At 34.2% G+C, this 26,224-nt stretch overlaps 1 protein-coding gene across 1 annotated transcript; it reads left to right on the forward strand.

The window, feature by feature from the left end:
- The first annotated feature begins 1,732 nt into the window (after positions 1–1,732).
- Positions 1,733–25,854, forward strand: LOC133333849 (transcription factor HNF-4 homolog). The gene is made up of 7 exons (XM_061542159.1): positions 1,733–1,833; positions 21,598–21,964; positions 22,030–22,526; positions 22,598–22,735; positions 24,632–24,868; positions 24,939–25,339; positions 25,451–25,854. Exons 1-7 carry the CDS (start codon positions 1,737–1,739, stop codon positions 25,841–25,843), a joined length of 2,130 nt encoding a protein of 709 aa, XP_061398143.1. The 5' UTR covers positions 1,733–1,736; the 3' UTR covers positions 25,844–25,854.
- Positions 25,855–26,224: the final 370 nt, after the last annotated feature.

Below are 26,224 nucleotides of genomic sequence, written 5' to 3' on the forward strand. Positions count from 1 at the left end.
TGCTGCTGTCGCGAATGCTTTTAGCGGCATGGTGTTGGACGAGAGCGTTTTTTTAGTACAACAACTAACAACAGCGACTCGGCTGGCTGGCCTATGCCTATGTTGACTTGTGTGCTGTCGACCATGTTTGTATTGGTCGTACGCGCCATGGCACTACCACCCTGGGCCAAATAGCCGTGCCAGCTGGCAGCACCACTTGTAATCGCTGATGTTGATAACAAAATTGTTTTGCCGCTCTCGCCGCGATGTTGTTCGATGTGTTGTTAACAACAATTTGCTGGTGTTTAATTGTCGTACGCTACGAGAGTGAGAGAGTGTTTAGTGGTGTTGCTGCCGCTCTTGCTGTCGTTGTTGTTGTTGTTGTCAAGATTGACGATTAATAATTCTACTATTATCATCAACGACAACACAGTCTACGGCTATAATAATATAATAACAACAGTAATAATAACAATAATCATAGCAACAATGTGAGAAGGTACACCCCTTCCACGGCCGAACGACCGATCATCTATCCGTCCAGCCATCCATCCGTCCGTCCAACGACGACAACAGCAATATAATACGGTCTTAATAGAATTCAGAATACGGTTTAGTATGTGTCGACAACATTTGCAGGGTTTAGTCGGCATTTTACGTTAGAACATAACGATCGGTTGATTTTGTTTGATTCGTTCGTTCATTCGTCTGTACGTCGTTCTACGCTTTCTTCTTACGAAAACAAAAAATTAAAATAAATAAAAAATAAAAACACGCATACAGACATCGTCGGCGGCTATTATACATATATATGGATCCTCTTTATGATATATAAATATATTATGTGCTTATGTGTGTGTGCCTTCATACATGTTTGAATGAAAAAAAGGATAATGAGGATGTAATAAAAATCGTATGAAGTGTAAATAAAAATAAAGCTATTCCAGAAGTCTTTAAAAAAAGTGCCCTCAAAAATATACCCCACAATTAAAAAAAAAAGAATAAATAAATAATCCAAATTAATATTCTCAAACAAAAATAAACATTTCCAAAAATTTCCATTCAACACCAGATGAGACGACAATAGACAAATTGTCTATCCTAAAAAAATAAAAAAAATTGAAGAAAAAAATAAATTCAAATAACATCTACTAAGCAAACAAGTGCCTGTCCCGCCTGCTATATATGACAATAATTCTGTTATGCACTCATCCGTAATTTTTGTGTATAAAATAAAATTAAAAAAATCATAAAAAAATATTCAAATTGAAAACAAATATTTGCCATTCTTTTAAGTGGTCAACCTCTAAAGTAAATTGATAGCACTAGGTGGTGATGTACTGTTTTTATCTCTACTAGCCGATCGATCTTCGTAGAACCCCTAGTTGGAAACACAACAGAAATGCATATTTTTATTTACGGATTCACCACGTAATTTTTTTTTTTTGGAAAAAAATCCGCGCCACAACCCAACAACAACTACACCACGCCACCCGTAGTAATATGTTGACAAATATTTGCGGATAAGGTGATTTCTATTTGGAAATCAATTTTGTCTGTTTCGGATTGTGCAAATAAATATTACAGCAAAAAAAAAATAAATAAATAAATAAAAAATTTTAACGGCATCTAGTGTAAATATTAACAACAATTTAAAAATAAAAAAATTACTCCTACAAAGCCCAAAAGATTTTTCATATTCCTTTTTGTGAGTTCCTTGTGTTTTGTGGTGTGTGTGTGTGCTAACTTTATCCTCAATGTTTTCGAATATGCTAAAAATGAAAACGGAAATAATAACCAGCAATGGATTCGATGACAGCTATATTTTCGAGGATAATCTGTTGCATATGATTGGTAAATATTTTTATAAAAAATTGAACATAGTTGATAAATTTGTTTAAGGGATGATCTGGTTAATAATTAGGTCCATTAGAGATAAACGAAATAATCCTCCAGCCAGGAAGTGGTAATTAATAATACCTAAAAACGATAGGGGTTTCCTGGAGAAAAGGAAATTTCAAACTTCAGGAACACTGAGGATAGGCTAGGGAGATTAAAAAATTCGAAATCGGGTTGTGATACTAATTTTTACAATGGTTTCAAACTGCTGACTAACAATCAACATTTTTTCTTTTGAAAATTGTGTGACTACTATAGACCGACGGTTGGACATACCTGACAAAATCAATGTTTAATAATTTTTAATTTATTCTTTGAAAAATCTACCCTTTTTTGTGGCCCCTGAAATCGTTACCTTTATATGGCCCCTAAAAATATTCCTCGAAAAATGTATGCTTTTATATTGCCCCTGAAAATATTCCTTGAAAATTGATACCTTTGTTATAACCCCTGAAAAATATTATTTGCAAAATCTACGCCATTTTGTAGCCTCTGAAATATTTCTTTGACAAATCTACGCCTGAAAATATTCCTTGAAAACTGAAATTTTTTGGAACATCTTGAAAACTGATACCTTTGTTATAACCCCTGAAAAATATTCTTTGCAAACCTACGCCTTTTTGTAGCCTCTGAAATATTTCTTTGACAAATCTACGCCTGAAAATATTTCTTGAAAACTGTTTTTTTTTCGAACATCTACGCTTTCATGTAGCCCTTGAAAAATCTACTTTGAAAATATACGCCTTCATGTAGCCCCTGAAAAATATTCTTTAAAAAATCCAATATTCTATGAAGCTCCTGAAAAAATATTCTTTAAAAAATCCACGATTTTTTAAGCTACTGAAACTATTCTTTATAAACTCCACACCTTTATATAGCTCGTGACAATGTTCTTTAAGAAAACTTCACCTTTAATTAATCCCTGAAAATATTCTTTAAAAAATCCAGTACTTTATGCAGACCCCGAAAATATCATTAAAAACATCCAGTACTTTATGTAGCCCCTAAAAATATTCTTTAAAAAAATATTCTTAAAAAAATTTATTAAGTCCCTGAAAAAATCTACGCCTTTATGTAGCCCCTAAAAATATTCTTAAAAAAATTTATTAAGTCCCTGAAAAAATCTACGCCTTTATGTGGAACGTTAAGATATGCTTTAAAAACTCCACGCCTTTATGAAGTCCTTGGAAATATACTTTAAGAAAATGTAGACCCTGAAAATATTCTTTTAACAATCCACGACATTATGAAGCCCCTGAAAATATTCTTTAAAAAATCTACACCTACAATTAACCCCTGAAAATAGTCTTTAAAAAATCTACGCCTATAATTAACCCCTGAAAATAGTCTTTAAAAAATATACGCCTATAATTAACCCCTGAAAATAGTCTTTAAAAAATCTACGCCTATAATTAACCCCTGAAAATAGTCTTTAAAAAATCTACGCCTTTATAAAGACCTGAAAATATTCCTTGAAAAATCAACACCTTAATGTAGCCCCTGAAAATAGTCTTTAAAAAATCTACGCCTATAATTAACCCCTGAAAATAGTCTTTAAAAAATCTTCGCCTATAATTAACCCCTGAAAATAGTCTTTAAAAAATCTACGCCTATAATTAACCCCTGAAAATAGTCTTTAAAAAATCTACGCCTATAATTAACCCCTGAAAATAGTCTTTAAAAAATCTACGCCTATAATTAACCCCTGAAAATAGTCTTTAAAAAATCTTCGCCTATAATTAACCCCTGAAAATAGTCTTTAAAAAATCTACGCCTATAATTAACCCCTGAAAATAGTCTTTAAAAAATCTACGCCTATAATTAGCCCCTGAAAATAGTCTTTAAAAGATCTACGCCTTTATCTCGACCCTGAGAATATTCTTTAATAAATCTACGCCTTTATTTCGACCCAGAAAATAGTCTTTAAAACATCTACGCCTATAATTAACCCCTGAAAATATTCTTTAAAAATCTACGCCTATAATTAACCCCTGAAAATAGTCTTTAAAAAATAATTAATAATTAACCCCTAAAAATATTCTTTAAAAATCTACGCCTATAATTAACCCCTGAAAATTGTCATTAAAAGATATACGCCTTTATTTAGACCCTGAAAACATTCTTTAAAAATTCCAAGACTTATGTAGCCCCTGCTATATAGATTTGGTCCTTCGAGCATAAATTTCAAATTTACTTCGTGGTATACCTTCAGAAATTATGTACAGTTGCTAGAGGTTTGAATTTAGTATATCATTGACTACATATAATTTAAAACAGAGCTTAACATTTTGAGAAAACTGACCTTCAACTTATATTTTCTGTTCTTCCGACTTTCAGTGTGAGGAGGAGGTGGCTTATACAATTCGAAAAAAAAATATTTTTTATATGACAAAATCCCAGTGTAGACCGTTTATATAGACCTCTAATTATGTTTGCATGTAAATGTCATACATACATATGTATCAACAGGTGTAATGATGTATTTCTGTCGATACGCTACAATGAATCGATTAATAATTTTCGTTTAAACGGCTATAAAACAACAATAAATATTTCGTTTTGTATTGTTTTTTGGTCAAATAAACAAATACACATACAATTGCGACACATAAAATAATTAACAAATGATAGTAGCAGATTATTGTGGACAAGTCTGTTATTTTAGTTTTATTTTTCTGCTTTTTGATAATTATATGAGTTTGATGGGGGCCTGAATACGAAAAAGCCACGTATGATAACAATATTTGCGCATAGTGGATGATAAAATTGAGAGTCGTATTCATATATATCAAGGCGTATCATCTGCAAAATTTTGAGTGCCTACTACCAATTACAGCTGCTTAAGCGACTAACATTATTTGCTGCTTGCCCTGTCAACTACTTTGATGGCATATCTAATATTGAAATCTTAAATGCGATTAACTTTTAGTTTATTTTACAGTATTGAGTCATAAGTCTTCATATCTAAAACCCTAAAGTTCTAATCTGAACAACTTAAGATTAAGTTCCCACACTCTTAGCAAGAGTCGGGGGACAGCTCTCAAAATTTCTAATCTTGCGTGATAAGAAACCCCCCAAAGGACGTTTATTTTTGTAAAAATCGCCGATGGTTAGGAAATTAAAAAAAATGTACCGAAAAAGAAGTCGAAGAAAAAACTGGCCGTCTATTGTCGAAATAATCGAAACGTGGCCTTAGAATTGCTAAATTTCTGATTATATATTTATTGACATCTTATCATCTGTATTGATAGCAACAATATTATAGCCCACCACTGGTTAGTGAGTTTTCGAATATTGTTCTTTATGATTTTATCGATAATTTTCGAAATGTACTGATTAGGTTGTGTTTATTTGTTTAATTTGCGTTTTTTCAATTTTGGAGAAGTTGTAATTGGGTTTCAGAATTGAGTCAGAAATCCAAATAATACCATGGGTTATTGTTTTCAAAAAAAGGTTTATTGGACTTCATCCCTATTGGAAATATTAACTGTTTACCAAAATAAAATGTCGGTGACCTACATAAGATATGAGAAATATTCTTTAATAAACTTACCACAAAAATTGGAAAATATTTGTTATATTGTTTAAAAATAGCCCTTGGAAACATTCTTTAAAAATGCTACGTTCTTAAATAACACCTGTTGAAAATACTCCGCCTTTAAATAATCCCTGAAAATATGCTTTGAAAATCCACGCTTTTAAATAATCACTGAAAAAAATGCTTTAAAAATCTACGCTTTTATTTCGACACTGAAAATATTCCTTATCTCTGAACCCCTGAAAATATTCTGTAAAAAATCTACGCCATTGAGTAGCTCCTAAAAATATTCTTTAAAAAATCTACGCCATTGAATAGCTCCTAAAAATATTCTTATAAAAATCTGTGCCTTTATTTAGACCCTGAAAACATTCTATAAAAATCTACATGTTTAATTCGACCCTGAAATCATTCTTTAAAAAAATCTACGCCTTTATTTAGACCCTGAAAACATTCTTTAAAAAATCTACGCCTTTATTTAGACCCTGAAAACATTCTTTAAAAAATCTACGCCTTTATTTCGACCCTGAAAATATTCTTTAAAAAAAATTAAGGCTTTTATTAAGCCCTGAAAATATTCTTTTAAAAATCTACGCCTTTAATTAAAATCTGAAAACATTCTTTTACAAATATGTGCCTTTAATTAACCCCTGAAAATATTATTTAAGAGAATCTACGCATTCATGTAAACCCTGAAAATATCCTTTAAAAAAGCTAGGCCTTCATGTAAACCCTGAAAATATTATTTAAGAGAATCTACGTATTCATGTAAACCCTGAAAATATCTTTTAAAAAAGCTTGGCCTTCATGTAAACCCTGAAAATATTCGTTAAAAGAATCTAGGCCATTATTTCGACCCTGTAAATATTCTTTAAAAGAATCTAGGCCTTTATATCGACCCTGAAAATATTCTTTAAAATAATCTAAGCCTTTATTTCGACCCTGAAAATATTCTTCAATAAATCTACGCCTTCATGTAAATCCTAAAAATACTCTTTAAAAAATCTACGCCTTCATGTAAACCCTGAAAATATTCTTTAAGAAATCTACACCTTTATTTCGACCCTGAAAATATTCTTAAATAAATCTACACCTTTATTTCGACCCTGAAAATGTTCTTTAATAAATCTACGCCTTCATGTAAATCCTAAATATACTCTTTAAAAAAATCTACGCCTTTATTTCAACCCTGAAAATATCCTTAAAAAAAGCTAGGCCTTCATGTAAACCCTGAAAATATCCTTTAAAAAAGCTACTCCTTCATGTAAACCCTTCAAATATTCTTCAAAAGAATCTGCGCCTTTATTTCGACCCTGAAAATATTATTTAAAAGAATATACGCCTTTATTTCGACCCTGAAAATATTCTTTAAAAGAATCTGCGCCTTTATTTCGACCCTGAAAATATTATTTAAAAGAATCTACGCCTTTATTTCGACCCTGAAAATATTCTTTAATAAATCTACGCCTATATTTCAACCCTGAAAATATACTTTAATAAATCTACGCCTTCATGTAAACCCTAAAAATATTCTTTAAGAAATCTACACCTTTATTTCGACCCTGAAAATATTCTTTAATAAATCTACGCCTTTCTTTAACTAACCCCTGAAAACATTCTTTTTTAAAAACTATGCTTTTAGTTAACCCCTGAAAACATTCTTTAACAAATCCACGGCTTCATATAGCCCCTAAAAATATTCTTTAAAAAATCTACGCCTTTATTTGCAAAAATTTGCTTCGATTCCTTGGAAAATGCTCCTGTGTTTTCTCTTTCTCCTAATAAAGATTTCCCAAGAAAAACTTCCCAGAAAACATGCCACCAATTACTTGTCTACGCATTTTCTATTTGCCTGCCTGCCTAGTTCTCGTCGATAATGCCGCTCAAGGTTGCAGGGCAATTAATTTGTTTCTTATAATTGACGTGATTTTTTGTAGTTGTTGTTATTGTTTTTGCTACAATTTCACTTACCATCAACTACAACAACTCTAAACTGGCCAATTAGAATATGATGACCAATTATATTTTTTTAATAGATGTGTAATAATTATTTTTTTCACATAATATTCCGATCGTGTGTTTGTTTTTTCTTCTTCTTCTCCTCAGTAATGGTAGCAAATTAAGTGATTTGTAATTAAAGTAATTTTCAATTATTGGAAATGCAAAACACGCAAAAAAGAAAAACTTAGAAAAACAATATATAATTGCAGATTAAACAAATTTAGAATATTTGTTGTAATTAAGATATGGGAAAATTGTCCCACCAAACTCGTCGTGGTGCTATTTAATTTAAATAATTTAGAAATATGGACATCGATCACCACGGATCTTGAGAGGGCATAAAAGAGATCCTTGGGATTTTCATATCAAAATAATCTAATTATTGGTCCTTCGAGGACGCAATATTCATTATCCCAAATGGCCAGAAGAGGTTGAAAAAGCTAAAATTCAAATAATACTTTTTTGGTCCTGCGAGGTTGCAGAGTTTGAAATAACATAAATTTCAATTAATACTTATTGGTCCTTCGAGGTCCTCGATTAACAGAACCTAACATAAATATAATATTTAAATACCCTATACCATGCTATGTTATGATTTTCTTAGTTCTATTTTACTTAAATAGCCCTAATAATAATTATAATTTAAAGTTTTAATAGACGGCGGGAGGTCAATAAATATCATCGCACTGTCTGGCTTAATGAACTTGTATACATCACTGTCAAATATTCTAAAAAAAAATAGTGCTAAATAGCAAAACATATATTTTGTTTGACATATGTGATCACAAATCACATATTTTTTGAGGAATTTTTCCCAAAATATTTTTAAACAGATCTGCGGCATTTACGTGTCAATGATGCACGAAATATTATACATACATATATATTTATGTATATACATTATTATTTTTTGTTGTATAGAAAATTCGCCGAAAGAAATGTCAATTATGTGACATTAATTATGCATATGACAATAACAACAACAATTATGATCATTTGAAAATAATGTAGGGTTATAGGTTTCCAAAAAATGAAATGACGGGGAAAATAAACGTTTTTATAAATAAGCCGGAAATATTATAAACTATTTAAGAGGAAAAAAACTAACATTAAAAGTTATTTTTAAAAACAAGCCAACATATGTTTGATTTAAGGTAAATGGTGCACCAAAGTACCTATATATCTTTCGATTTTCACGAAATTTGTCATAGCGTACTGATTAAAGTATGCAATGATGTGTGCTAAGTTTCGTGAAAATTGGTTCAGATTTAGATATAGCTCCCATATATATATATATTTATATATATATTTCGTCCGATTTATTGTAAATTGTACCCCAAAGTCCCTAAATATCTTTCGATATGCGCGAAATTTGGCACAGCGTATTGTATTAAGTCTGGAATGACGTGTGCAAAGTTTCGTTGAAATCGGTTCAGTTAGGTACAGCTCCCATATATATTTTCGTCCGATTTAATGTAAATTGTACTCCAAAGACTATATATATTTTTCAAATTACACGAAATTTGGCACAGCGTACTGAATTAAGCCTAGAATGATGTGTGCTATGTTTCCTGAAAATCGGATCCAATTTCGATATAGCTCCCATATATATTTTCGCCCGATATAAGGTAAATGGTGCACCAAAGTACCTATATACCTCTCGATTTGCAAGAAATTTGGCACAGCGTACTGAATTAAGCCTAGAATGATGTGTGCGTAGTTTCGTGAAAATCGGTTCAGACTTAGATATAGCTCCCATATATATTTTCGACCGATTTAAGGTAAATGGTGCCCCACAGTCCCTAAAAATCTTTCGATTTTCACGAAATTTCACTAAAATGATGTGTGCTAAGTTTCGGGAAAATCGGTTGAGATTTAGATATAGCTCCCATATATATTTTCGTCCGATCTTTGTAATTGATGCACCAAAGTCCCTATATATATTTCGATTTGCACGAATTTCGGTAAGGGGTATTGAATTAAGTCTAGAATGATGTGGGCTAAGCTCCGTGAAAATCCGTTCAAATTTTGATATAGCTCCCATATATAGTTTCGCCCGATTTTAGGTAAATGGTGCACCAAAGTCCCTGAAAATCTTTTGATTTGCACGAAATTTGGCATAGCGTACTAAATTAAGTCTAGAAAACGCGTGCTAAGTTTCGTTAAAATCCGTTCAAATTTAGATATAGCTCCCATATATAGTTTCGACTGATTTTAGGTAAATGTTTGTCCGATTAACACGAAATTTTGCACAACGTATCAAATTGAGACTTGAATGATGTTATTGGGTTTTGTTGAAATTGGTGCAGATCCAGCCATAGCTTCTATATATATTTCGAATGGGTGTCTGATTGAGATTAAATTTTTACCAGTGCGGCGTACCGAATAGCGTGTATAAATTTTGCTATAAATTATTTTCCATATATTCGTCCCATGGTACACAGACTAAATCTGCCCGCATTAAATTAAATTTATTATAGGTTGCAGAAAGACAACCTATGGTTTTGTAAGTAATTTTTACAACTTTTCTTCTCCCTCATCAAAGAGAATGATATGAACCTGCTTTGGTCCTTCGAGTACCCACCAAACCACATATTACCAATTTTCCTTTGCAATGTTATTTTTCATTAATAAAAAAATTCCCATTACGTCAATACACATCTATTATGGTTTTGAATATCTGACATTTATAACATGCGCCAGCCACCTGCGATTTAAATAAATTAAATCCAAGTTGACCGCGAGTTCACAATAATAGCCGAACAATAATTACAAACAATTTAAGATCATTGTAGACCACTTTTTTCGCAGCTAGTTTTACGTTTAAGTTTTTTTTAGAAGAAAACATCTTTTTTTAGTTGTTGTATATGAATATGGCTTAGTTAAGCTTAGTTAAGTGATTAGAATAATAGCTTCTCATCCACCTCTCTCCGTACAACAAAACAGGCGATGGTAGCGGTGCTGCCACTTCACTACCAACCACTTTTTGTTTAACTGAAATTATTCCAATGCCATTCAAATTGTACATTTGATAAGAAGTTATCTAATGGTGGTTGAGTGTGTGTGTGTTTGTGGGGTCATGAATGGCATCGCCGCCAATTTTGAATTTGCTGTACAATTAAAGAATTTTTCCTTGAACCCCACAACACTTTGGTGTGATGATGTTGACCAGCCCGCCAGCCAGCCATAACTCTTTTTGAACTTCTCGCAAAAAAAATGGATATTTGTTTGTTTTTTTTACAAAATATTTGAGTACCAGTCAATTGCTTGTTTGTCTAATTAGTCCAAGTTTTATATTTATATTCCATTAACCTGTTGTCTAGATTTTCGAATCTATGTCCATTATTAACTATCATCGGCAATGATGATGGCGTCTGATCGTTTGGTTTTTATGTTTGGATGGACAAAATTATGATTACCGAGACAAAATGAAATAATTGCAGACTAGTTACATAAAAAACATGGTTTTTATTTTCAATGATGAAATTCGGAATCCAAATAGGAAAAATTGTGTTACGTTCGATCGGAATATTAGAATAAGACTTGAAGACACTTGGATTAAAAAATATTTTTTCTGAGAATACTAGAAATTTGTTTTATTTTTAAAAATATTTTTTCATATACATGTATTTTTAAAAATTTTTTTCAAAACTATTTTAAAAAATTTTAAGTTTTTTTTTTATAAATTAAGCGTAATTTGTATGCTCTTTACCACTCTGTGGTACAGGGGGTATTATGTCTTTGTGCCTATGTTTGTAACAGGCAAAAGGAAACGAGATATGCACATGGTCCGTCCGTCTGTCCATGTTATATTGTAAACAAAGTACAGGTCGCATTTATGATTCGAATTGGACGAAAATTTGCATAGGTCATTTATTTGGCCCAAGGAGGAACCCTATTGAAATTGGGAAAAATCGGTTCAGATTTGGATATAGCTCCCATATATATTTTCGTCCGATTTAATGTAAATGTCCCTATATATCTTTCGATTTGCACGAAATTTTGCACAGCGTAATGTATTAGGTCTAGAATGGTATTTGTTAAGTTTCGTGAAAATCGGTTCATTTAGATATAGCTCCCATATATAGTTTCGTCCGATTTTATATAAATGGTGCTCCAAAGTCCTTATATATCTTTCGATTTGCACGAAATTTTGCTTGGAATACTGAATTGAACCTGGAGTGATGTCTGCAAAGTTTAGTGGAAATCGGTCCAGATTCAGATATAGCTCCTATATATATTTTCGTCCGATTTAAGGTAAATGATGCTCCAAAGTCCCTAAATGTCTTTCGATTTGCACGAAATTTGGCACATCGTACTGAATTGAGCCTAGAGTGATGTGTGCTGAGTTTCGTGAAAATCGGTTCAGATTTAGATATAGCTCCCATATATAGTTTCGTCCGATTTTAGGTAAATTGTGCTCCAAAGTCCCTATATATCCTTCGATTTGCACGAAAATTGGCATAACCTCCTGAATTGAGCCTAGAGTTATGTTTACCAAGTTTCGTGAAATTTGGTATAATATATATATATATATATAATATATGTATATATATATAATAATATATATAGTCGGCCCCGTCCGACTTTACTACTTTCCATACTGCTTTTTTAATTTTTTATTAAAATAGATTTTTTTCCAAATATTCTAAGCATATATTTTATGGAAAACAACTTGACCTGCCACCCAAAACAAGTTCATATAGTTCAAAAAACCTAAAGAGGTCAAAGACGTGTATACAATTTCCGACCTAAAAATGTCAATGTAGGCTTTGGGTCACCTACCAAGTGACATGAAATATAAAAATAGAATTTAAATATTAATTTCTTAAGAATATAGGAAATAAAAAATTTTAAGCAACAACAACGTAATATTTTCTTCCACTAATCAGGAAAATAAAATAAGCAATTCGTTTTTGTTTTGTTTTCCTACATCAATCAAGCACGTAAATAGCCATTAAAAAGTTAATTCTACCTTGCAATTAGTTAGGAACCCTTTTATTTTATTGTGTAGCTGCTGTCCATTTCAATTTTTTTCTAATATCACATATTTTTTCCTCCATATTGTTTTTGTTTGCTAGTTTATATATATATATATATATATATACTTTGATTGATATTGCTGTTTTTGTTGCTATATATTAGAAGCTTGTCTTGATAGCCCATTGCTTTGTCTCCCCTTTTCCTTCTCCTTCCCCATCACCTTTGCTGCTGCCTGCTACTGGGCTTTTTTCATTTATATTTATATACACGTTTTTTACTTTTTTTTACTATGAATTTGATCTTTGACACGCATATTTTAGCGACGTTATTGTTGTGTGCTGTTGTTGGTGTTTGTGAATTCATCATGTATATGGGTGAATTTAAAGTTAAGTGTTTCTACGTGTTGTTGTTGTAGATTTTCGTTATAAATACAAATGTTTGTTGATTTATTTTTTATTTTTATTGTCTACTAAGTGATTCTGTTTTTTATTCACCCTGCCAATCGAATGCGTTAATGTTGTTATTGTTCTTATTTTTTTATAAACGCTTGACTCACCTTTCTTTTTTTTCCGATTCGTGAGGATCATTAGAACACCACCAACAGAGGCCACATTGCGATCACTCACAATCGATCGATACGACGACAATTTTCCCCAATCAAATTGCTTGTACTTTACCACCACCTTTAAGTATGTGTAAATTAATGCGTGTCTGTATAATTTTACCTTTATGTGCAACACATACAAACACACACATGTACATACAATTATGTGTTTTTATTGTCTGCTGTACATAGCAATGCAAACATTATAAATTTATTGCTATTTTTGTCCAAGACGAATTCTCTCTGACAAAGCAGCAACAAAAGCTTCAACACCCCAAAAAGTTTATTGCCAAAATGATAACAGCTGATAAGCCAAGCTAGAGCAGACCAGCTCTCGGCAAAAGCAACCAACCTGCCATCCGACCATATTTATAATCGTTTATTTTCTGCTTCTTTTTGTTTTTTTATAAACGATTGGGGAAAGAAAATAATAAAAAACGTGAAATAATCGTGCAGTTTTTTTATTCTCTATGTATAAATCACCCACAAAAATCGATTGAGAATTTTCGTAATTACAGTGAGTGTCAATAAAAAGTAAAGGGTTAAGATTTGAAAAGGAAGTGCAGAAGAAGGGAAAAATGTTTAAAAAATGTATGCTTAGATGCTTCAGGTCCACGGGTAGTATCAGCGTCTTGTAAAGTGTTGGTTTGGTCTGGCTGGTGGTGGCCCTGTTTCTAAACTGATTACATAGACCATAGTAGCATCGGTTGGCCATCACAATCCTTCTCCGAATTTCAAAACTGATGTCATTCGTTTTATTAATGGCGGTACCAAGGTATCTCGAAGCTGTAGTTATCAAGTTCCACATCTGGTCCGAGTCTACTGGTCGTCTTGCGCGTTGATACCATCAGCTTGGTGTTCTCGCCATTTACAACCAGACCCACTTTGACAGACTCTTTCTTAATTTGTTCAAAGGTGGCTGTTACCGCTCGCAATGTTCGACCCATCATATCGATGTAATCGGCGTACGCTAGTAATATATGCTGTTTGGTGTACATAGTGCATTTCTGTTCACTTTTGCCTCTCGTATGATCTTTTCCAGCAGGATATTAAAAAGGTCACACGACAAACTATCACCTAGTCTGAATCCTCGTTCGGTATTAAAGTGCTCCGAGAGGTCCTTTCTAACTTTAACTGCTGATCTTGCCTTTATACACCTCTGAACGGATAGGGCTGTCGAATGCGGCTTTATAGTCGACGAATGGGTGGAATGTGTCGATAGTTGGCACATATCGTCTTGTCTCTTTTTTTGTACACGGGACACAGGATGCTGAGGTTCCAATCACTCGGCATGCATTCCTCTAGCCAAATTGTACTACTCAGCTGGTGCATGCTCCTTACCAGCATCTGACCACCGGTCTTGAATAGTTCGGCTGGTAGCCCATCGGCTCCTGCTGCTTTATTATTCTTCAGCCGATTGATTGCTATTCTTACTTCATCTTGGCTAGGTGTAGCCCATCGGCTCCTGCTGCTTTATTATTCTTCAGCCGATTGATTGCTATTCTCACTTCATCTTGGCTGGATGGTATACACTCTATAACATCATATATTATTAATTCTGGGGTATCCTCTTCATCGCTACTATTTGATACTAGAAGTTTTTCAAAATGCTTCTTCCACATCCTCAGAACGCTGTCTGTATCTGTCACCAGGTATCCTTCTTCATCTCTACAGGATGATGTGCCTGCACCAAAGCCTTTGGTTTGGTGTTTTACCTGTTGGTAGAATTTTTGGACTTCATTCTGACTCCTGTACATTTCGATTTGCTCACGCTCACGTTTTTCTTGTTCTTCCTTCTTTTTTCTGAAAATACGTTTCTCCTCTCTCCTTTTCTCCCGATAATTCTCCATTACACTGTGTGTTCCTACTGTCTGCAGGGTTGCCCTATACGCTGCATTTTTCACATCAGTAGCATTACGACACTCCTGATCGTACCACGGATTTCTTGATGGTGGTCTTTGGTACCCATGTGTTGCTTTTGCTGCAGTTTGTAGGGAGTGGGCAATTCTCTGACATTGTGCTTCTATATTATTATCGGGACAAGGGTGCTTTCGTCAAGCAGTTGGGTATGTTGAGTCGAGTGGGCTTCTGCTACTTATTGTTTTTGCAGCTTTTCGACGTCGAGTTTCCGTGTTGTGTTAGATCGCACCTTTGCTGCTAAATAAAGACGAGTGCGAACGGATCGATCGAACGTCTAAAACACTGGATGAATGCCTTCCGTCTATCACAAGATGATCAATTTGATTTCTCCTTGCTTGATCCGGAGAAATACCGGTGGCCTTGTGTATATCGCGATGCTTGAATCTGGTGCTGCTAACTACCATGTTTTTTGCTGCGGCGAAGTCAATCAACCTCATATCGTTATCGGATGTTTCTCGTAAAATATGTCTTTTGTCTGCTCATATTTGTCTTCGGTCGATGCATGGGCGTAAATGAGACTGATGTAGAGGAACTTCGCTTTTATACGGATTATAGCAATTCGCTCATCTACTGGAGTGAATCTGGAGACGAGGTATTTTATTCTCCTGTTAACCATAAATCCGCAGCCAAATTCACGTCTCGTTTCATGGCAGCATCGCATCGCATTCCTGTAAGGCAATAATATCGGGTTTGTACTTCTTGAGTACATCCGCCAAAGCTAAAACTGCAACGTGTGCACATTCCAAGTGAAGATTGGCATATCGTTGTCCTTTATACGTTTTGGGGGGTCATCAACATAAGGGGGGTTTGGATTTCTTTTTCTTTGCTTTTTTATAGTAGGTTGGGTTTTCCGAGAGTGGGCAACTAACCCGACGGGTGGGTGAGCTCGCGGCACAAATTAGCTCACTATTTCATCGGGTGATGAAAAATAGCTCCCCAGGTGGCACCGCGGGGAGGTCAGTGTCCACAATTGAGATGAAAGAGGGGTCAAAATAAACCTGGACTTCGCCATGTTAAAGCCAATCAGAGCCATTGCTTGGTATCTAGCATCCTCTACGTCACCCTCCACAGTTATATTAGTTCCTTAAAATATTTTTAAACCACAATAGACCTTTCAAAAATTATTTTTAGTTTTTTTTTATAAAAAATTCTCGGACTCTTCTATGGAATACTCCTAGAAGTCCTTCCGAATTAATATTCAAAATTATGATTGTGATATTCCCCCCATTTATTATAGCATCCCAAAGTAATTCAAATGATTTGGGGGCAAATATTTCACTCGTGCCAAAATGTTTGCAAACAAGAAAAATAAAAATCGAAAAATAATAAAAAAACAAAACAAAAAAAAAAAATCTAAACTAAAAATAGAAACAATTTGCGTGCGTAAAACACAATAATGAAACATCTGAGATTTTGGTACGTTGACAAAAATCAAAGAAAATAGGAAAATTCCTCTAAGAAAATAGAATCACTGGCATTTTATTCAGAACTTATGTGAAAACGCCACACAAGACCATCATCATTGATGACGAAGGAAAAAAATTATAACATTCTCACATAGATTTCATTCGAAATCCATCCACCTAATAATAATTCAAATTGTCAACAGCTACAACAACAATAATAATATTGTATAATTCGAGCAGCAGTTGTGTGTGTCGATCGATATTTTGTTGCTGCTGCCGCCTGACCGCCTGTGACTAACCACCCATTGCCTACTGCCAACCCATCTTCTCTGTCTCGATCACAACAGACGACAATGGATGGAAGCGGTCGTCGTCGTCGTCTCAATCAACTATGATTGTGTAGTTGAACTTTGAAATGTGACGCAGCTCAATATTCATAGGGAAAAGAAGAGATCAAAGTCCAAAAACATATGCGCTAAAAGAAAACGACACTATAAAATAAAAAAAAGAACTCGAAGAATGAATGTCTTCGATCCATTTCATTGAAACTTAAAAGACAGTCAAATATAGTTTTTTAGCTCTTTATCAAATACACCTGAGCGAGTGTGTGCTGTTGTCAAAAGTTAAAAAAAAATCGAGCAAAACGCGATAACGAAACAATATCGAAGTGAAAGAAACATCTTCCGAAGGGGTAATGTGGGGGCTTGTTTTTTTCTTTCGCCAATAGTTTTGTATGGCCGGCATTGTTGCTGTGGCTGGCTGGTTGGCTGGCTGGCTGGCTGTCTGGTGTCAACAACTTTCCAGGTTGGTTTAGCATTTCGCCAATCTGCTGCTCTGTTCGGTTAGTTTGTTTGCTTTTCTGTTAGCGTCGTCTGATGCCAAACAACTGCAGTGACCGCGATTGCTGCTGCCTCTGCCACTGCTAGCCAACCAACATTGAATTTTCTACTCAATAATGCTGACTAGGCAAAAAAAGATAATAGCTATTTTGAATCATGTTTTTAGCAGCTATAAAAATCAAACATTTTGTTTTTGTTGTCTTTATTTACTCGCTTAGCTTGTTTAACTGTGGCAAAGAAATGCTGTCTAGAAATGGCACAAAACCTGGCGTTTATGTAATGTCAAAACTGTGGAGAGCGTTGAGGGTGATGATGATGATGATGTTCAGATGAGATGGGTATTGAAAATCTGTTGGCTCTCCACAAACAACTTGTTGTTGGCATTTAAATGGATAGCTACTCGCTCATGTTGTTTGCTTGGTTTCTTGTGTGATTTTTGCGTTCGCTCTAAACGAGGGCTGGCGGCTACCTCCTCGTTAAGGTCCATCAAACTAAATAAGGCTAATTGCCGTTGAATAATTGCAATGTACGTTAAATGCATTTCAAATCCAACATTTATGAGTTGTGTTGAGAAAAATTAAAAATCAATCAGTTCTAATTGGTTTTCTATTTATGGAGGAAATTGCATTCTTAATTGATAGGTGATTGAAATAGCACTTTTTCCCAATAATGGGCTCATGTGGCGCCCAACTAAAAGGGGATTTTTAAAGAAAATTAGCAACAATAAGTTGGATGGCGATTAATGTCTCTAATGATTATAAACCTTTAACTAGTTTCCAATATCAGTTTTGTTGCTTCTTAAGCCCCTCCTCCAAATGAAGTTGAAAAAAGAAAAAAAAAATAACAAATGCATGCAAAACTCCCATCCCTGACCTTAGCCATCATCCAATCATAGTCTCGTGTATGCAAATGTTTGTGTGGCAAACAATGTCTGCTGTTTTTTTTTTTTCGTTTATCTCGCACACTCTCTTGAGCTATTAATAAAAAATCTTTAAATGAATAACAAACAAATGCAAACAAAATAAAATGACTTGAAATCAAAAAGGAGTGATGGTACTGTGGTCACGTGACAGAATATTGAATATTGTAAAAGGAAATCTTCTCTAAGACTAATAATTTGTTATAGCAAATATTTATTTTTTATAGAATCTTCTTTTCATAGAAACAGCCTGACCTATATTTTGCTATAGAAAAAAATATAGAAAAAAATCTTTTTTTGTAAAAAATATAATATTCTATAGAAAACATCTCAGAATCTCCGACAGATGTGTTCTTCAGAATTGAAGAGAAATTTTTTTATAAAAAAAAAATCAGAGGACAATTTTTTTCTTCGCAAAAAAATTCTTGACAAAGAGAATACATTTTTCTATAGAAAACAATATTTTTCTTGTTGGGAAATATCCTCAGAATCTAAAGAAAAATGTCTTTAAATTTAAGCTGCGGATTTTTATACCCTCCACCACACTGTGGTACAGGGTATTATGTGTTTGTGCATATGTTTGTAGCAGGCAAAAGCAAACGAGATAGACACATGGTTTGCGAATATGCATAGAATCACTTTCTGAGTCGATTTACGCATATTCGTCTGTCCGTCCATGTATATATCTTTCGATTTGCACGAATTAGGTCTAGAATGTTAAGTGTGTTAAGGTCTAGAATGAAGTGTGAAAATCGATTTAGATATAGCTCCCATATGTATTTTCGTTCGATTTAATGTAAATGGTGCACCAAAGTCCCTTAATATTTTTCGATTTGCACGAAATTTAGCACAGCGTAATGAATTGGGTCTAGAATGATGTGTATTAAGTTTCCTGAAATCGGTTCAGATTTAGATATAGCTTCTATATCTGACCAAATGAAGAATTTAGTATCTGTTCCAGAATGACATGTTTATGGATCCAATTTCATTTTACTGGTCCTTTAAAAATGCGACGTCTATTAGGATTCATCTGTTGAATATACCCAAAGTGGTGAAGGGTATCATATAGTCGGCCCCATCCGGCTTTACTACTTTCCTCAATGGTTTTTTATTTAAAAATCATCAAAAGCTGAAAAAATGTTTTTATTAGAAACAAATCTTTGAAAAAAAATCATATGATTTTCCTATTGATAAAAAATAGACAAATACTGATAAGAAGGATAATTTTCTAATGCCACAATTTTTTCTATTAAATAATTTTTTTCATTAAAAGGATTTTTTCCAAAAATAAATATAATTTTTCTTTTTGGAAAAAATCCACTGAATGCTAAGAGATTTTTTTTTTCAGAAAAAGAGAAGAAAAAATCAAAGTAGAGACAATTTTCTTCGAAAAAAAGTCACCAGAAAAAGAATAAAAATTATTTTAAAACTGTCCTTAGATATTGGTCATAAGGAATCAAAAATCCTCAAACTGGGAACATTTTTTTCTAATAAAAATGTCTTTAAATTTGAAGCTGCGGAATTTTTTATTACAAAATAATCAGATTAGAAAAAATCTTTGAAAAAAAAATTAAAACATTTTTCTATAAAAAGAAATTATATTTCTTTTTGAAAAAAAACCTCCTAATAGTATGATAATTTGTCACAAAAACAGAGAACAGATTTTTCTCTATAGAAATAAATACTCAGATATGGCGAAAATTTCCTTTAAAAAATCACCAGAAAAAGAAAACCATTGAGCGGAGCAGTATAGTCGGACGGGGCTGATCATACGATACCCTACACAATAACCACGTATGTTTATTTGGAGGTTGCGCCATATTTCGTGATATATTCAGTCTCTTGACCGATTAGAGATTAGGAAGAGGTGCTTCCTTATTTTCCAAATTTGCCAATATTATTTTCCAAATATTGCCAATATTCAGTACAGATTCCCTTCACCGTGGGTTGTGTGGTGATGTTCGGCTTGTGGTCTATAGATCGACTCAAAAAAAAAAACACACACACACACACACAAAATGAAATGTTCGGTCCACTTCATCCCAAAATGATTATCTATCTGGTCATCACCGAAAATTATAGGCGTTGTCCTTGACCAGAACTGAAACCTCTCGGAAAATTTCAAAGCGATCCGCGCTATATTTCCGCCCTCTAGTGTGGTAATGTGTTGCTAAATAATATATGATACGTAAGCACCTATAAGTGTAACTGCCACATCCGAGTACATACGACAATATCATTGGTATCAATTTAAAGGTCAACCACTCCTCTTGGATATGCTAACTATATGTAAACCTCTTGGGTCTATGTCCTTCAGGGGTAAATATATACGCCATAGAATATACATTTTGTAATTTTTCACATAAAAGTCAGAGTCCATTTGACCCGATATTTACCGATCTTTATTAAAACAGGCATACTTATTCTTTGGCCCGATCCTCTTCTCCATGTAAAATTTCGCGAGGTTCGGACCAAAATTGCAACCTCTGGAGCGACCAGAAAAACCGACAAAAATTAAATATTTGGTCCATTTTATCCCGATCTTTACCAAAAACAATAGGGATCTTCATTGGCCAGAACCCATCCTACATGCAAAATTTCGTGAAGATTGGTCCATAAGTGTGGACCAACTTTGGACAGACGGATGGACACACATGTCTAGATCAACTCAGCTAGTCGAGATATGACGATCGGTATACCTAAAGGTGTGTGTAGGACCAATATTTCGCGGCGTTACAAACACTTGGGGCTGCACAAAGCTATAATACGCTGACAACATGTTGTGTAGGGTATAAAAACCCAAGCCAAAAGTAGTCGTAAAAAAATATTTAAAAAATCCACGACTAAAATAGCCGTTAAAAAAAGGATTTTTTTTAATAGTTCTTGAGCAAAATATTTAAAAAACAAGCTATTATAAGCCTTTGGAAAAAAAATGTTTAAAATTCTTAACTTTGTAATAGTCTTTTAAAAAATCCACGCTTACTTTTTTGAAAAATTGCAGGCTTATAATAAAAGTTCCTAAAAAAATATTTTTTTAAAAAATAAAAGTTTTAGCAATTTTTTTTAAAATCTATGTCTATAAAATTTTATGTTTGACTTTAAAAAATTCTCGCATCTACTTTGAAAAAAAAATTTTTTAAAAATTTTTTTTCCACTGTGCTTCAAACCCTCACAATGTTTATGATTAAGAAAACTCTTTCTCTCTTTTCGTTAGCATATCTCTCTCTGCCTTTAAAGATCTCTGAGCGAATTTAATTGCTATTAATTAAAACAATTAAATATAACAAACTGCAATATAAAGCAGAAAAAATATCTGTTACTTCAACAGACATTAATTGGTTTGCATCTCAGAACAAAAATTATACAAGACAGCAACAACAATAAAAATCAAATCCCGACATTACACGAAGGGCCATTAAATTTATTATTTATAGAAATATGATTTTTTTTGTAATTATCTGAAAAACAAAAAAATAATTAATTGTTGTGTTTTTATTTCTGCATTTTAGATCCTGAGAATCACATGCTACACTCGGAGGCAATATCGGTGGCGGCCAGTACACATGCTCACAGTCCAGTTAGCCAGGAACTGAGTCCGCTGGCAACATTGGGTCACAACAGCAACAGTAATCACAGTAATGCCAATTCACCGGCCAGTACGGGTAGCAACAACAATAGTACATCGTTTGCCACAGTCAACAGTAATGCGGCGGGTAATAACAACAACAACAACAGCAACAACAATTCACAATCATCGACGGTGTGTGCAATATGTGGTGACCGGGCCACGGGTAAACATTATGGTGCCTCCAGCTGTGATGGCTGTAAGGGGTTCTTTAGGCGTAGTGTACGCAAAAATCATCAATACACATGCAGGTAGGGTGGACAAAAAATATTTAATTTAAAAATATATTAATTTTTAAAAATGTTTTTCCTTTTAGATTTTCCCGCAACTGCGTCGTGGACAAAGACAAACGCAACCAATGCCGCTATTGCCGTTTGCGTAAATGTTTCAAGGCCGGCATGAAAAAAGAAGCTGTACAAAATGAACGTGATCGCATTAGCTGTCGCCGCACCTCCAATGATGATCCTGATCCAGGAAATGGTTTATCGGTTATATCTCTGGTTAAAGCTGAACTAGAAAGTCGACAATCAAAAGCTGGTGCTGCCATGGAAACAAATGCCAATGAAGATCTCTCGACAAAACAATTTGCCAGCATTAATGATGTCTGTGAGTCGATGAAACAACAGCTACTGACACTAGTCGAATGGGCCAAACATATACCGGCATTTAATGAACTCCAATTGGATGATCAAGTGGCTCTGCTGAGGGCTCATGCTGGAGAGCATTTATTGTTGGGACTGTCACGTAGATCGATGCATTTAAAAGATGTTTTATTGCTGAGCAATAATTGTGTCATTACTAAACATTGTCCAGGTAAGGATGGAGGATGGAATGGATGGCAATTTGGAATAGTTATTTATATATAATTTAATTTTTTCCTGCAGATTCCCGTGTCTCACCCAATTTGGATATATCACGCATTGGTGCACGCATAATCGATGAACTTGTAATGGCCTTGAAGGATGTCAACATTGATGATACAGAGCTGGCCTGCATTAAGGCATTGGTGTTTTTTGATCCAAGTAAGTTTGAACAAAGAATGGGGTAGACATAATTTAAAGTCCATTGTCTTAGAAGTCATTTATGATGAGAAAAGGTAGTCTCAGTGATCATTCACTGTGAAGAAGAAATTATTTTTAAAAATCCCCGACTAAATTAGTCTTTGAAACAGTACCCGAAATCAGATAACCTCAGAGCCTTTATAATCAAGAAATTTTTACGTCATTGGTAAACTATTGCAGAATATGTGACACTAGTGGTCCTCTATTGAAGAGTAGATAACCTAAGTGGTCATCTATTTTAAGGTCGATGGCCTCAGTAGTCATCTATTGAGGAGAATATGACTCAGGCGACTTCCATTGAACTTCTATTTGTAGAACTTATATTTGCAGAGTGGATGACTTCATTAATCTTCTATTGTAGAGCCTATGACTTTAGTAATATTGTATTGTAGAGTAGATGACCTCAGTAATCTTGTATTGTAGATAAAATGTTCTCAGTGAACTTCTATTGTAGAGTAGATGTTCACGGTGATTTTTTATTGTAGAGTAGATGACCTTAGTAATCTTGTATAGTTTAATAAATGACCTCAGTAATCTTCTACTGTAGTGTAGATGACCTATGTAGCCTTCTACTGTAGAGTAGATGACCTATGTAGCCTTCTATTGTAGAGTAGATGACCTCAGTAATCTTCTATTGTAGAGTTGATGACCTCAGAAATCTTCTATTGCTGAGTGGATGACCTCAGTAATCTTCTATTGTAGAGTAGATGACGTCAGTATTTTTCTATTGTAGAGTAAATGACCTCTGTAATCTTCTATTGTGAAGTAGATAAACTCAAGAATCTTCTTTTGTAGAGTAAAAGATCTCAGATATCTTTTATATGAATCAGATGACCTTCGTGATCATCTATTGTGGAGTAGTCGTCCTTAAAGATATCCCATTGAAGTATGTGTCCTCTTTGAACCTCTATTTTAGATTAGTGGTATTCTAATGTCGAGTAGATGACCGTAGTGGTCTTCTTTGTAGAGTAAATGACTTCATTAATTTTCGATTATATAGTAGAGGTCCTTATTGATCGCCTATAGTCGAATAGATGACCTTAGTAGCCTTCTATTATGGAGGATATGAACGTAATGATTTTGTATTCTATAGTGAGTAGGTATTACATGAGCGTCTATTGTACAGTAGATGTCATTAGGGTTATCCATTTGGTTCATATATTGTTGCGAAGGTGAAGGGCCAATATTAATCATTTTTGTACGGATATGTGTTATTCAATGAGAACCCTAAATACAAAATTACAGCCAATTCGGTTGGAAAACATTTCCAAAATCCCCAAAATACCGAATATTGGGGGTACCGCTAAATGTTGGCTACCCAGAAACTTGAGTCAATATTAATAATTTTTGGTACGGATGTGTGTTATACAATGAGATCCCAAAATAACAAATTACAGTCAATTCTGTTGGAAAACATGTACAAAAGTCCCATATCCTGAATATTGGGGGGTACCGTTATGTGCCTCAAACTTGAGTCAATATTAATAATTTTTGGTACGGAGGTGTGCTATACAATTAGAACCCAAAATACCAAATTACCACCAATTTGATTGGAAAACCTGTCCAAAATACCGAATATTGGGGGTACCGTTATATGGGGGACTACACCAAAACATGCACCGATATTTGCAATACTAACCATCCTAGAAGTACTAGTAATGAATGTACACAATTTCTTAAATATTGCGATCTCTATCGTGATTTCAACAGACGGACATGCGTGAATTGACATAGAAGTTTATTCTGAGGTCTCCGGTGAATATTTCAAGATGTTCCAAAAGCAATGACAAATTTAAAATATATTTTTTCATTGTTGTATACATTTTATTAAATATTGTACATCTCTCTTTCTTCTAGATGCCCGTGGCCTAAATGAACCACAACGCATTAAAGCATTACGCCATCAAATCCTTAATAATTTGGAAGACTATGTCTCCGATCGCCAATATGAATCACGAGGACGTTTCGGTGAAATTCTGCTCATATTACCAGTACTACAGTCCATTACCTGGCAGATGATCGAGCAAATACAATTTGCCAAAATCTTTGGGGTGGCTCACATTGATTCACTGCTGCAGGAAATGTTGCTGGGAGGTAAGTCCAATAAAATCGACGGGAAATTTGAATTAAAATTCTAAATGTTTCTTTTCTCCCATTCTTGCAGGCGAATTGGCCGACAACAATACTCCACTGACACCACCAAATCTTAACAACTACAGTCCCAGTCATGGTTTAGATGTTAGTCAAGTTACCTCCTCACTGGATGTCTTATCCTCGCCATCGAGCAGTGATCATTTAAATGATGCCATTTCCACATGCATGGAAAATTCACTGGAAGCCCAGTTGATGATGGATAATAGTTCGGTGAATGGTCATTTTAATTTAATGACCTCATTGATATCACGGTCCTCTAATCAACTTAATGCAGCTGGTGCTGCCGCAGGAGGTGCAACAGGAATGCGCCGTGAAACAAGTTCACCTTTGCTAAATGACAGTGATCGCAGTAATGAGGCGATAGATCCCACACGCAATCCAAACCAACAATATTTGGATTCATATAATCATGTACGCTCCACAATGCACAGTAATCTGCAGCAGTCAAATTTACAACAACATCCGACAACAAATTCCAATTCACCACAACATCATCATCATCAGCAGCAGCAATCACAACAGCAGCAACAGCACCACACACAACACAGTATGGGACCGGGACCCATAGCCACACATTCACCACCATTACATCGTAGTCATCCCTACCAAAGATCCGATTCTAGCCCAAATTCTAATTCAGCCAACAATGGCGGCAATAATCCCAGTCAGACACCACGTAATCCTGCAGAAATGACACTCAACGAATATAATCGTAGTGAGGGCACACCAGAGGAGTTGTTGCGAAGAGCCCCATTGAAAATACGTTGCACTGAAGCCTTAACTGCCATACCCAGCAATTTGCCTGTGACCACCAGCTCCAGTTCCCTTAATTCCAGTTACATTCTAAATCCCATGCATGATGGTAGTGATGCATATCGCATGACCTTAAAACAGGAACCTGAAACAGGTTACTAAAAAGTGCCTTTTTCCAAGCCTTAGTCTCGCTCTCTAAAGAAAGGGGAGGAGACTTTTATACACACACTATACATATTAGACATAGTCTTAAAAACTTTTTTGGATTACTTTTAAAGGTTTCTAGTTTATCTTTTAAGTGCATAATGATATAGACTTTTATAAAGCAAACAAACAAAAATGAACATTGTTTTATTATTTTTTATTTTAAATTGTTGAAATTTTGTTAAATAATATTTTAGTTTAGTTTGGTAATTAGGTTTTTTTATTATTAATAAAACAAAAACAGATAATCCAACCCTTCCACACCCCACACCCATCCCATTTGTCTCCCATTCTATCTCCACCATCGACATTTATCTTTTTGGCATTATTGACCTCTTT

This window comes from Musca vetustissima, unplaced genomic scaffold, assembly GCF_032173495.1.
Source record: "Musca vetustissima isolate MV318-11 ecotype Yass unplaced genomic scaffold, APGP_CSIRO_Mvet_v1 utg9142, whole genome shotgun sequence".
NCBI lineage: Eukaryota > Metazoa > Arthropoda > Insecta > Diptera > Muscidae > Musca > Musca vetustissima.

What these genes read in the sequence shown, in the direction of transcription:
- LOC133333849 (XM_061542159.1), top strand. Translation starts at nt 1,737, where the DNA reads ATGTTTTCGAATATGCTAAAAATGAAAACGGAAATAATAACCAGCAAT. An exon ending in TAATCTGTTGCATATGATTG is followed by an intron (nt 1,834 to 21,597) that starts GTAAATATTTTT and finishes TCTGCATTTTAG; the next exon opens with ATCCTGAGAATCACATGCTA. An exon ending in ATTTGGATTCATATAATCAT is followed by an intron (nt 25,340 to 25,450) that starts GTACGCTCCACA and finishes CAATCACAACAG; the next exon opens with CAGCAACAGCACCACACACA.